This window comes from Acartia tonsa, chromosome 15 (assembly GCF_053477335.1).
Source record: "Acartia tonsa isolate MP-2025a chromosome 15, ASM5347733v1, whole genome shotgun sequence".
NCBI lineage: Eukaryota > Metazoa > Arthropoda > Copepoda > Calanoida > Acartiidae > Acartia > Acartia tonsa.
Genome location: NC_137274.1, coordinates 1,582,369 through 1,595,563, shown reverse-complemented (window position 1 = coordinate 1,595,563; position 13,195 = coordinate 1,582,369). Strand labels below are relative to the sequence as shown.

The following is a 13,195-nucleotide window of genomic DNA, read 5'->3' as shown; positions in this document are numbered from 1 at the left end:
ATCTGTGTGTCTGTCATGTCTCTCTCTTTCAGTCTGTGTGTCTGTCATGTCTCTATGTCTGTCTATCTGTATGTATGTCTATCTGTCTGTATGTCTATCTGTATGTATGTCTATCTATCTGTCTGTCTATCTGTCTGTATGTCTATAAGTATGTCTGTCTATATGTTTGTATGTCTATCTATCTGCTGTCTGTCTATCTGTATGTATGTCTATCTCTATGTCTGTCTATCTCTATGTCTGTCCATCTCTATGTCTGTCTATCTCTATGTCTGTATATCTGTATGTATGTCTATCTATATGTCTATCTTTCTGTATGTATGTCTATCTCTATGTCTGTCTATCTGTATGTATGTCTATCTCTATGTCTGTCTATCTGTATGTTTGTCTATCTCTATGTCTGTCTATCTGTATGTCTCTCCATCTCTATGTCCATCTATCTGTCTGTCTATCTGTATGTATGTCTATCTGTATGTCTGTCTATCTCTATGTCTGTCCATCTCTATGTCTGTCTATCTGTATGTATGTCTATCTCTATGTCTGTCTATATGTTTGTATGTCTATCTATCTGCTGTCTATCTATCTGCTGTCTATCTATCTGTCTGTCTGTCTATCTGTCTGTCTATCTGTCTGTCTATCTGTCTGTCTATCTGTCTGTCTATCTGTCTATCTATCTGTCTGTCTATGACTAGGGCAAAAAATGTATACCTTAACCAATTCTTGTTGGTAAGCTGAGGAACTGGTGGAGTTGATGCTCTGCTGTTGTTGTTGTTGTTTGGATCCATCTTGCTGTTGTTGCAGTTGTGTGGATTCTGTGTCAGCTGTTGTCAACTCGTCCAACTGGTCATGTACCTACATAATCATTTCATCATTTTCCCGACAAAACTTGATATTTTCCCACCAAAACTTGACATTTTCCCGTCAAAATTTGACATTTTCCCACCAAATTTTTTCTGCCAAAACTTGAAATTTTCCCGCTGAAACTTGACATTTTTTCTGCCAAAACTTGACATTTTCCCGCCAAAACTTGATATTTTCCACCAAACTTTACATTTTCCCGCCAAAACTTGCTATTTTGAACCCAGCAAATAAAAATTCAAGAAATATACCCAGAGTTTTGACAAACAGAGAAACAGACAGACATACAGACTGACAAACAGAGAAACAGACAGACATACAGACTGACAAACAGACAGACAGAGAAACAGACAGATAGACAGACAGGCAGACAAACAAACAATACCTGTTGAAGTTGAGCTTGATGTTGTTGAATTTGCTGATCAATATTAAGCTGAGAACAACTGCTAGGATACAAGGGTCTCTGGAACCTAAAGCAATAAAATATTAAGTTAGAAACTATATCTCTTGCCGCGGTGCTCGGCCCCTAGCCGCGGGATCTGTCTACATATGACATTGCTTTCTATGAACATACTAGTTTAAAATTTACAAACAAGGATGACAACATCCATAATTAGCAATGCACGAAAAATTGTTGAATTTGATAAATAGAAAGTGTAGGTACCTTGCTGTGTTACTAGAACAGCCTGCTGGCAGGGGTGGACAGCTGTACCTGGCCGTGACTGTGTTCAGCACTGTCACCCACGCGTCCAGCTCCTTAATATCGTATCGTGTTATAAACAGCTTTCCGCGGATATTGAAATGAAAAATTCTAAGGTTAAAACAAGTATTGTTAGCCCAAGGAGACGATGACAAAACTGGTGTTATTTTAGGATCTTTATTTGAATATTTGTGGGAAATTGTCTGTAATACGCTGCTGTACTTGATTTCATTGGGAAAATAATACTAAGCATGGGAAAATAATACTAAGCATGGGAAAATAATACTAAGCGTGAGAAAATAATACTAAGCGTGGGAAAATAATATAAAGCGTGGGAAAAAGGCTTGTTACCTCTTCACTTGTAGTTCTGAATAAAAATTGTGCTCTGTCAGCTAGGATCAACCTGAACAATCATGTCATACAAAACTTATATAAAAGTAACATGATATCTTACTGACTGTATGTCTATACCTAAAGTTTTTGCTAACCGCTGGACAGAAAAGGTTCACCGTACATTGAAGAATTATGAAGGAGGGTAGGTTTGGGAGGGTCATTACCCCCTAATAGAATAAGTCGCCCCTAGACAAAAAAAATTCCCCCCCCCAAAAAAAAATATTTCTAAAAACTACAATGGAAAGTGATGTGTTGACTTAACTCTTTCCCTCTCCCCTCAAGTGCTTAAGTATTGAGGTCTGTAGGTCTATATTATAGATCAGCTGTTACAAAATAATATCTGCTAAGCGGCGCTTGTTGTATTTTTTGGGGGGATATAGCGAGATCCTTCGGTACAGACAGACAGAGATTCTTTTACATTATTATAACAATGATAACATCAAAAGTCAGATGACAATTAACAATTGTAAATGTAAACAAAAATCAGCTGATTGCAAACCTGTGTACAATTGATGTGCGATTGCCGAGTAAAATTATGAAAAGTATAATGTCGTCTTTGTCGTACCTGAACACATGTTTTCTCTTCTGATAATCAACAGCTTTGTGCGCTAGGGCCGAGTGCAACCTAAACAATCAAAAGTAACCGGATGTCTGTCTGTATACAGGGAACTAAAGTTGATAAGACATCCCCAATGATGATACACAAAATTGTCCCTTATTTAGGTTATAATATGTGGTTAAAACATTTGGAGCCAACTGATCAAAATTTAATAAAAGTCCCCAAAGTTATTAAGTCAACAAGTATGAAAGCGCTACTAGAAAACTTTGGGGAACTAGTGTAATAAACAGCCCAATGTCCTCTCCCTCTCTGATTTGTAGGTACTTTGTGTGTACCTAAAGATATTACTAATCGCTGAACCAAAATGGTTCTCCTATACAATGTAGCTTCTCATAGGTCCTGAGAAGGTTTATGTTTATAACTATTTGAAAAAATATGAACCTTTCTAAAATTCCTTTTACTTTTTCTTTTTGAAACTAAAAAGAAGGGTGGGGGGGGGGGTCGAATTCAACAACCCACCTCCTCAAGTGCCCCTAGAGACCTCTAGTTTTTATATAAAAGTAAAAGGAAGTGCGTCTGTCTGTGTGATATTGCTACTCCCTGAACCGATAAAGTTCTCCTTTACAGTATAGTTTCTCATAGACCCTGGGAAGTTTTATAGATATTATGGGGGTGGGTATCTCGATCCTCCCAATTAACAATACCCCCATATTATTTTTTTAACATAAAATAAAAATGGGGGGTAGTCGGCTTCCCCTCATCAAATTGTTTGCCTCTAGGGGCGTAGCTGCTAGTATATACATATAGGGATGATATACTCCTAACCCAAGTAACCGTTGAACATATATAATATTGGTCTCCTTTTCAGTTAAGTTACTTATAGGTTCTGGGCAGGTTTCTAACTATTTTTGGGGAGGGATCCTCCACCCTCGCTCTAGGGGCATAGCCGCTAATCCTTATACTAAAGTAACAGGATGTTTGTTTGTCAGTGTGTCTGTACTGAAGGATCTCGCTAACCGCTGAACCGATTGGGTTCGCCTTAACAGGGTAGATTCTCATGGGTCCCAGGAAGGTTTATAACTATTTTGGGGGAGGGTACCACCACCCTCCCAAGAGAAATGACAATAAAAATCAAATTTTTTTAATATATGGGAGACTTCAAAGAAACATAAAAAAGGAATCGTACGTTTAACAAACAAAAACATTTAAAGTGCCACTAGAGGCCTCTAGGGGCGTAGCTGCTAGTTTATAAATATAGGAATGAGAGAGCCACAAACCCATGGAGACAGGAAGGGATGGGACATTGGACTGTAAATTTTGTAGTAAATAATTGCCTATACAATACATCGGGGATCTAAAGAGATAAGACATTGGTCGATAAATTGATGTACATAAAAAATAAAACACCAAATCACCCTTTCTGTAGATTACAATTAGTGGTTGAAACGTTTGAACACTCAACTTAATGAATCAACCAGTCAAAATTCACGAAAGCCACCAAAGTTGTTAAGAAAACGTTATTATAAAACTTAATTGAAGACTAGTGTAATAAACAGCCCATTGTCCCCCCTAAATTATTAGCAGCGCTAAAAAAATAAGGTTACCTGAGCGCAACCTGGGGATTAGAAAATGCTCCGGGCTGTTCACAAGCCTTCTCATCCTACAAATATAAGATGACCGATTAATATCCGGTGGATTAGCACCGGTTCTTGGTAATACTATCCGCATTATATTCGCGGAAAATTGTCTATAATACGGAGCGATAAATAACTATAAAACTCTTAAGCCTTCTCATACTACAAAATATAAGATAGCAGTTATTTCTCGTATCGCTTCGAAACCGATTAATATCCGTTGGATTGGAACCGGTTCTCAGCCATTCTGGAAAATTTTATGTCTAACATCGTATTATATCCAGTTTTCTACGAATTTATATATAAATTAAAAAATGTATAATCATAAGATCGTATTACAGATAACTGGTTTTAATCTTATAATTGTACATTTTATATCCACGGAAAGCTGTTTTTAATACGATGCGTTAAAGAACTAATATCATTTTACAGATAGCTTTTAGAAGAATAAAACCAGGTGTTTTTACCACCAAAAGGTCGATTTTATGATTTTTATTTCAATATTTGTTGAAAATTGTCTGTAATACGATGCTGTACATTATTTTTCAAAGTACACTAAAGTTACAGTACACCAAAGTACACTAGAGTACCCAAAGTACACTAGAGTACCCAAAGTACACTAAAGTACACCAAAGTACACCAAATTACACCAAAGTTTACTAAAGTACACTAAAGTACACCAAAGTACACTAAAGTACCTCAAAGTACACTAAAGTACACCAAAGTACACTAAAGTACACCAAAGTACACTAAAGTACACCAAAGTACACTAGCGTACCCAAAGTTTACCTTAAAGCAGAAGAGGACCAGGTCCCTGAGAGTAACATAGAACATCCTCCAACCTCGCTTACCCAGCTTCGTCCGCTTTCCATTGGCATCGTAGCAACATTTTCTAAACAGATTAATATCCGCTGGATTAGAACCGGTTTGGTTAGTAATACTATCCGCATTATATACGCGGAAAGCTGTCTATAATACTCAGCGATATAAAACTCAGGGATCTTAAGGGATAAGACAATGGACTCTAGATTAATATACAATCATCCCCAATAATGATACACAAACTTACCCCATTGGCATCGTAGCAACATTTTCTAAATATTAACAAAATTAAACATTTTACTAACTAATGAAAATAATACCCAAAGTTTTTTAGCCAATCCTATTAGATAAAGTAGTAAGCACTTTTTGTATGTATAGTAGGATCGCGCTAACCACTGAACCGATTTGGTCCTCCTTTACAGTGAAGCTTCTTATGGGTCCAGGGATGGTTTTAGGCTATTTTATTGTTATAAAAATTCTGGGTACGGTTTTAGGCTATTTTTCTGCCCTTTTATATACCTCCCATTATAGCGACCCTAGATACTAGGGGCGCAGTCGCTAGTGAATTAGATAATGTATGATAAAATTATTTTAATTTGCAGTCAAATGTATACTTTCTCCTTGTAACCATTGTCTTATCTCTTTAGAGTTTAATAATTATTTATCGCTCCGTATTATATAATACTAGCGGCTACGCCCCCCCCCCCCCATATTATTTTTAATTTTAGTTTAGAAAAATTAAATTTTTTAGGGAGGGAGATTTTTTTCTATATTTTAGTTTAGAAAAATTAAATTTTTTTGGGAGGAAGATTTTTTTCTATGGGCGATTTCTCTTGGGAGGGTGGTGGTACCCTCCCCCAAAATAGTTATAAACCTTCCCTGGACCTATGAGAAGCTACCCTGTTAAGGAGAACCCGATCAGTTAGCGAAATCCTACGGTACAAACAAACAGACACACAAACACACATACAAACAGACACACATCCTGTTACTTCAGTATAAGGATTATAGCCGCGGATATAATCCGGACAGTACTACCAAGAACCGGTTCTAATCCAGCAGATATTAATGCTAGGAAAATGTTGCACCAAGTACCTTTTTAAAACATGACCAATTTCAAGTGTTTGCAAAAATGTGTACATTTTTAAACTTGTCAATAGTAGAAAAATGTTATGCATACCGTTTTAAGAGTTTTAAGAGCTGAAAAATGTGAGAAAGTTTGACAAGTTTTTAAGTCAGTTGGAACATTTTACCACGTGACTCCTATACCATACGTATCACAAGAATGGTTCTTATATTTACAAAACTATAGCTAATGATGATTCTAACGGTATGCATAACATTATTCTACTATTAACACAAGCTGCGCAGTTTGAATTTTGCAAAGTGTACACATTTAAAAAAGGCACTTTGGTGTGTTTTCCATTGATATCATATCCGCGGGATTAGAACCGATCCTTAACACCGTTGGTCTAAAAAAAAACTTTTAGGTCTTGAATTTTGATTAATTGGTTGATACCGTAATTTCACATTTTCCAAATCTATAAAAAGGTGATTATTTAGATGATAATCATTGGCGCTGTATATAAAAATTATCCATCCATTGTCTTATCCCGTAATATCTTTGAGTCTAGGTCAGTGGCGTAGGTATTAATTTTAAACTCAACGGTTATTAGAACATTGTGTGCCACTGTAAGAATTTTGGCGCGAAAATTTCATGTTTTGCCGGGAAATTTTGTATTTAGGCGGGAAAATTATTTTTTTGGGGGTTTGGAATATTTTATGTTTTGGCGGGAAATTTTAATTTTTGGGCGGAAAAAATTTCATGTTTTGGCAAGAAAATTTCATGTTTTGGCGGGAAAATTTTATGTTTTGGCGGGAAAATTTTCATGTTTTGACGGGAAAATGTGTTGTTGCTGCATTACCTGACAATATATCCTCTCTTGTACTCGACTCCATTGGCGTCTGGAAGGGCGAGGAACGGATTGATTCCTCCGGCCTGTTGGCCAGACAGAGATACACTGTTGGCTGTGTTCACCTAGGAACAAGACTTGTTATCATAAATGGTGTAGAGAGAGAGAGAGGGGACAATGGACTGTTTATTCCACTAGTCCCCAAAGTTTTATAAGAACGTTTTCATATTGGTTTGCTTAACACCTTTGAGGATTTTAATTGAATTTTGATTGGTTGATTCATTAAGTTGAGTACCTATTCAAAATTTTTAACCACCATTTTATATCTACAGAAGGGGTTATTTTGTGTATCATAATTGGGGAGGTACATCAAGACATTACTAGTACAAGGGAATGGATCTTTAAAAGCAAAGCTTTTCTACAATTAGGATCGGTCCGTCCGTTTGTACGTGTGCCACAGACAGTTAGCTCTTTTCGTTAATTTAAACAGGTTAGAATTGTTCTAACTTTGCATGGTGATTCCTTTAGTAGTATGAGTTTTTTACCCAGTGCTTTCGGCATCTCGGGGCTGAAAAAAATTGGTTTTAATCTTAAAGCTGTAAATTTTTATGTCCGCGGAAAGCTGTTTATAATACGATGCGAGAAATAACTATTCTATATTTGGCACCTAATATATAATTTGACAGACAAACATCTAGTTACTTTATCATAAGGCTAACCTGACTGGTGGCAGATACCCTAGAAGACTGGTTATCCTGTGAATTATCCTCTAAACTGTTGTCCATGCCACCCAGATTATCATAACCAGAGTCCTAAAATCAATTTTAAATAGATTCATTCAGAGAAAAGGAAATGATATTCTGACAAACAATTCTAAAGTAAAATTTCCCCACATGGAAATGATTGAAAAAGTCATTAAAACTTAAAAATGGAATCTAGGAGTCTATCCAGCACATCAATACTATAGGATATTAGGTTAATTAACATCCAACAGACAACCAACCTTTTAACTTTACATCCTTTGTTAGGAAGTATTAAAGAAATTGATTACATGAAATAAAAAAGGATGACATGTATGACAAGAGCTGGATCTTTAAATCATTTTAATGGTGATTTAAAGATCCAGCTAAGGATATGTTCCAAGGCACACAAGTCATGCATAGACAAATAGATACTTAATCACATGACTTACAGACAGACGGACAAAGTAAACCATTGATGAACCTAGGGAATCTTTTTAATACGTAGTATTGACGAACAGAAAGACGGACAAAGTAAATTATAGAGTAGCTTCGCTATTACATGATAGGGATAAATATACACAATTTGTACATTAGGGATGGCAATCTGAATCTAAAATCCGCCAAATTTGTTGAGTAAGGGTTAGAAAATGGCCGCAGTAAGATTCTAAAACTATTGCTACAACACATATCCGGAAAAAAAACAATTCGCAACCCGCTTATTTTTGGCAGGTTTTTGCAAAAATTCGGCGGATTGCCATCCAAAACTTAAAAATATAGGAATCGATCTAGCACCCCAATTCATTAATAAATTGAAATTGAAAATATGAAGAATGTGAATTAATTTAATCTCTGAAAATTTCAGTTGTCTATCTTGAAAAGAAGCCGAGAAAATCACGTTTCCCCAAAAAAAACGTTTCAGATGGACATACAGACGAACGGACAGACTGACATTTCACTAATGATAGTTATTTCTTGCAGTATTATAAACAGGTTTCCGCGGATATAAAATGTACAATTTTAAGATTAAAGCCAGTTTTTTTGCCCTGAGATGCCGAAGGCCGTACTAAAACAATTGAACTGGTATAATCTTATATTTGTACATTTTTATATCCATAGAAAACTGGATATAATACGATGCTAGACATAGTTTTTTCCTTAGATGAGAACCGGACAGACACACAGACAGACAGACAGACACAGACAGACAGACACACAGACAGACAGACACATAGACAGACACAGAGACAGACAGACAGACAGACAGATAGATAGATAGATAAAGATAGAATAATCACCAAACCTCGTTATCATTGTCTTGGCCCATAGTGCCCCCGCCCCCACAATCCAGAGGATTATTTCTGATGCTTGTGTACAGGGAGAACACGAGGCCAGGGTCAAAATTCTCCCCCTCGTTCAGCCCCGTCAGGTTCTCCGCAAAGTCCTAAAAAATAAAAATCCGTGAAAGTCCGCGGATAATTGAAAAGTCCGGTTTTAACTGGTTAAATCATAGAAAAAAAGAGTTTCTCTGCAATGTCCTTGTATATTATAATATGAATTTTCGACAAGGTCAATAAAATGGATTTGTTATTACTTGGATGTTGAACCAAATATGCATGTACTATAATAAAATGAGACTTGTAGCAGGATAAAACAAACTGACCAATAGGCTTATGAAGAAAAGAAATAAGTCTATCACAGATTATTTAAAATTGTCACGTCTAATTTTGGGTTTTCTGCGAGAGCGGCGGTTCCGCCGCCGTTTCTTCACAAGGAGATTTAAAGGGAATTTGTTAAAATTAAAAGAAAAAAATCACAAAAATCCTTAAGAACAACAAGAATTTAAGTTTTTATACCCTTGTCTACAAAATTATGAAAATCGTACAAAAAACACTAAAGATTAAGAGAAAAATTAAAATAGCCAAAAACACAGTTCGACCACAATGGATGTTTTATACTTAATTATGCTCCATAATTATGGGAATGTTGACAAGAAGTTTCAGCCCTCTATCTTTTATAGGAGCCAAGAAATAATAGAGTAAAATTGATTTTATCAGTAGCAAAGTATAAAACATCCATGGCGGTCGGACTGCTTTTAAGCAGGTTTTTGGCTATTATTTTAAAATCAAACCTTGGGGCTCATTTTTTTCATTTGTACATTGTGAAGATTGTGTAGGTCTGTGTTGAGTAGCACCACGGCACAGGTCAGGGTGTGCAGGCTGTCCTAAACAGATTAATATCCGCTGGATTAGAACCGGTTCTTTATAATACTATCCGCGATTTAATATCCACGGAAAGCTGTCTATAATACGAAGCGATAAATAAAACTAAGGTATCTACAGAGATAAGACAATGGCCAATAAATTTAAGGTTGTTAAGCATGCAAATTAGAAAACGTTATTTGAAGACTTTGGGGACTAGTTATCTTATGTTATCTTATCTATTGGCTTAAAAACTTTAAATACTTTTATTTAAATTTGATTGGTTGGGTCCAAAGTCAAACTAGAACTGTTCAAACCTTACAAGTATTAGTTTTAATCTACCAGCGGTTAGCAATATCGGTACACACAGACAGACATACATCCTGTTACTTTTATATAAGGACTAGTGGCTACGCCCCTAGAGGCCTATGGGTCACTGCAAATGTTTATTTTTTCTATTTCATGTCTACGTTGCGTTCTACGAAATTTTTTTTGTGACTTTACTTGGGAGGGTGGTGGTACTCTCCCCAAAAATAGTTATAAACCTGCCCGGGACCTATGAGAAGCTACCCTGTTAAGGAGAACCCGATCGGTTTAGCGGTTAGAGATCCTTCGGTACAAACAAACAGACAGACAGACATCCTGTACCTTTTTATCCATATAATAAAGTAACAGAATGTGTATTTGTCTGTCTGTACCGAAGGATCTCGCTAACCGCTGAACCGATCAGGTTCTCCTTTAAAGGTTAACTTCTCATGGGTCCCAATAAGGTTTTTAACTATTTTGGCGGAGGGTACCACCACCCTCCCAAGAGAAATCACAAAAAAAACGAATTTTTTTTACGTAGAGACTTGAAAGAAACATAGCTAAGTAGTTTACCTATTAGATATTATTTTTTTTAAAATCAAACATTTAAGGTGCCACTATAGGCCTCTAAGAGCGTAGCCAGTAGTACTTTTATATGTGGATAAATATTAAGCCGTACCTGAGATCTAAATGTAGTCTGCAGCAGATGAGGGTTACACTCCAAATATCTTTGGCTGAAGTACATCAACACCTTCTCTCTTTCCTGAGGGTAATTTTGTTTATTATAATTTGGAGTATACATCAATTATTTGTCCATTGTCTTATCCCTTAAGATCCCTGGCTTGACTTCAGCGTAGCAGCTCTACTTTCATTACCAAAATGTCCGTAAGCTTTTCTATAATTAGGGTCAGTCTGTCTGACCGTCCATTACGGTTAGCTCTTTTCTTTAATTTAGTCATGTTAGAATTGTCCTGTCGATTTCAAACTTTGTATGATGATTCCTATAACAAAGGAATGTGATTCAGACAAATAATTCTAAGTGAAAATATCCCTCTACCCTTATCCCCCCCCACTTCTTACCCACTTCCCTTCAGTTACATTTAAAAAAGTTTTACGCCAACAAAATAATTGTCTGCATAACAGTTAGGTACGATTTAGGAGGCGTAGCAACTCTATAATATAAGTTACCAAAAAGTCTGTACGTCCAATTAACACATATGTGGAATTTAACTTTTGTAGCAATAATTTTTTATGTGTTATTGTCCTATTCATCTGATTATTTGAATATTAATTACTATTACATCAAGGTATAATGTTTAAAAATAAAAATTTCTAAGATTACAAACAGTTTTGTTAGCCCGGGAGGCTGTTTTATTTTTATTTTTATTTTATAATTTTTAATTTAAAATTCGTGGAAAATTGTGTGTAATACGGTGCTAAACATAATTTTTCAGTATGGCTGTGAGAACCGGTTCTAATCCAGCGGATATAAATCGGTTTCGAAGCCATACTGGAAATAAAATTACCCATTGTGTAGATAAAAATTGTTTGTAGAAATGTTTGAACTATTAAAATTAAGTATTTAAATCCTATTTTATAAAGTATGCAGTAAGCTTTTTTGTCTGTACCGAAGGAGTCGCTGAACCGATATGGTTCTCCTTTATAGTGAAGCTTCATGGAAGGTTTTTACTTATTTTTGGGGGAAATCTTCCCTTTTTTTTGTGTTATAGAACCAAAAATTTAAACTCGACTCTCCCTCTCAACTTAAGTGCCCCTAGAGGCTTCTAGGGGCGTAGCTGTTAAAGCTATATATCAATTAAAATAATCTGAGTAAAAATATCTTTTTAAAACTGCTCAAATGGATTCATATCGTACGGACATTTTGGTTAATATAATAGAGTTGCTTCGCTTACTAAAGGGGGGGGGGTTTTAATGCAACCATCTCGTAATCAATGTATAAATAGCACTTAGAATTCGAATTTTTATCAGAAATTTTGCATGAGTAATCCTTGGTAGGTCTATTTTCCCTAAATCGAACAAAAAGTTGGAAAAGTAACGGCTGGCAGCTGGCGGCTCAGCCGTTTAGCCGTTTTTTGCCTATTTTCAGGGCAAATTCATCATTAATTACGTAGGAATCAACTTTTTAAAACATATTTTTGGTTTAATTCATGTTAAATGATAGCAATAACCATTTTTAAAATTTCTAGTGCCAGCTGCTAAACGGCTAGAACCGGCTGAAAACGGCTGGGAGCCGCCAAGAGTATGATGAGTAGATAGGGCATGTGACATGTCTAGGGGTAAGTTTTTATGGGTGCTGAGCTCGATAATACTACAAAAAATAGTGGCAGCTCATCCATATGGCAGCTGGGTAACGGCCGCTGCTCAGCTGGGAGCGGCTAAGAGTAGAATGAGTAAATGGGGCTTGTGACGTGTCTAGGGGTAGGTTTTTATGGGTGCTGAGCTCAAAAATACTACCAAAAATAGTGGCCGCCCATCCATATGGCAGCTGGGTAACAGCTACAGCTCAGCTGGGAACGGCCAAGAGTAGAATGAGTACATAGGGCTTGTGAGGTGTCTAGGATTAGATTTAATGGGTGCTGAGCTCAAAAATACTACCGAAAATAGTGGCCGCCCATCCATATGGCAGCTGGGTAACGGCCGCAACTCACCTTGGAGTGGCCAAGAGTAGAATAAGTAGATAGGGCTTGTGACATGTTTAGAGGTAGGTTTTTATGGTTGCTGAGCTCAAAACTGCTACCAAAAAAGTGGCGACCAATCCACATGGCAGCTGGGTAACAGCTACAGCTCAGCTGGGAGCGGCCAAGAGTATAATGAGTACATTTTGCTTGTGACGTGTCTAGCTGAGTTGTAGCTGTTACTCAGCTGCCATGTGGATGGGCCGCCCCTATTTTTGTTAGTATTTTTGAGCTCAGCACCCCTAAAAACCTACCCCTAGACACGTCACAAGCCCTATCTACTCATTCTACTCTTGGCCGCTCTCAGCTGAGCTGCAGCCGTTACCCAGCTGCCATGTGGATTGGTCGCCACTATTTTTGTAGTAGTATTGAGCTC

General features: G+C 36.7%; 1 protein-coding gene across 3 annotated transcripts in view; it reads right to left on the bottom strand.

The window, feature by feature from the left end:
* LOC145306759 (PH and SEC7 domain-containing protein-like) overlaps positions 1 to 13,195 on the bottom strand; it is a 28,869-nt gene that overhangs the window by 1,373 nt on the left and 14,301 nt on the right. For all 3 annotated transcript variants that reach the window (XR_013875197.1, XR_013875198.1, XM_080149053.1), the window contains exons 11-22: positions 10,803 to 10,886; positions 9,748 to 9,840; positions 8,920 to 9,060; positions 7,596 to 7,688; positions 6,889 to 7,001; positions 4,931 to 5,033; positions 4,112 to 4,167; positions 2,514 to 2,573; positions 1,907 to 1,958; positions 1,520 to 1,611; positions 1,241 to 1,325; positions 706 to 849 (exon numbers count right to left, since the gene is read on the bottom strand). Coding sequence is in view for 1 of the 3 variants with exons in the window: in XM_080149053.1 (XP_080005179.1) it covers positions 706 to 849; positions 1,241 to 1,325; positions 1,520 to 1,611; positions 1,907 to 1,958; positions 2,514 to 2,573; positions 4,112 to 4,167; positions 4,931 to 5,033; positions 6,889 to 7,001; positions 7,596 to 7,688; positions 8,920 to 9,060; positions 9,748 to 9,840; positions 10,803 to 10,886 (1,116 nt within the window). In the remaining 2 variants the exon portion in view is untranslated. The remainder of the gene's footprint in view (positions 1 to 705; positions 850 to 1,240; positions 1,326 to 1,519; positions 1,612 to 1,906; positions 1,959 to 2,513; positions 2,574 to 4,111; positions 4,168 to 4,930; positions 5,034 to 6,888; positions 7,002 to 7,595; positions 7,689 to 8,919; positions 9,061 to 9,747; positions 9,841 to 10,802; positions 10,887 to 13,195) is intronic.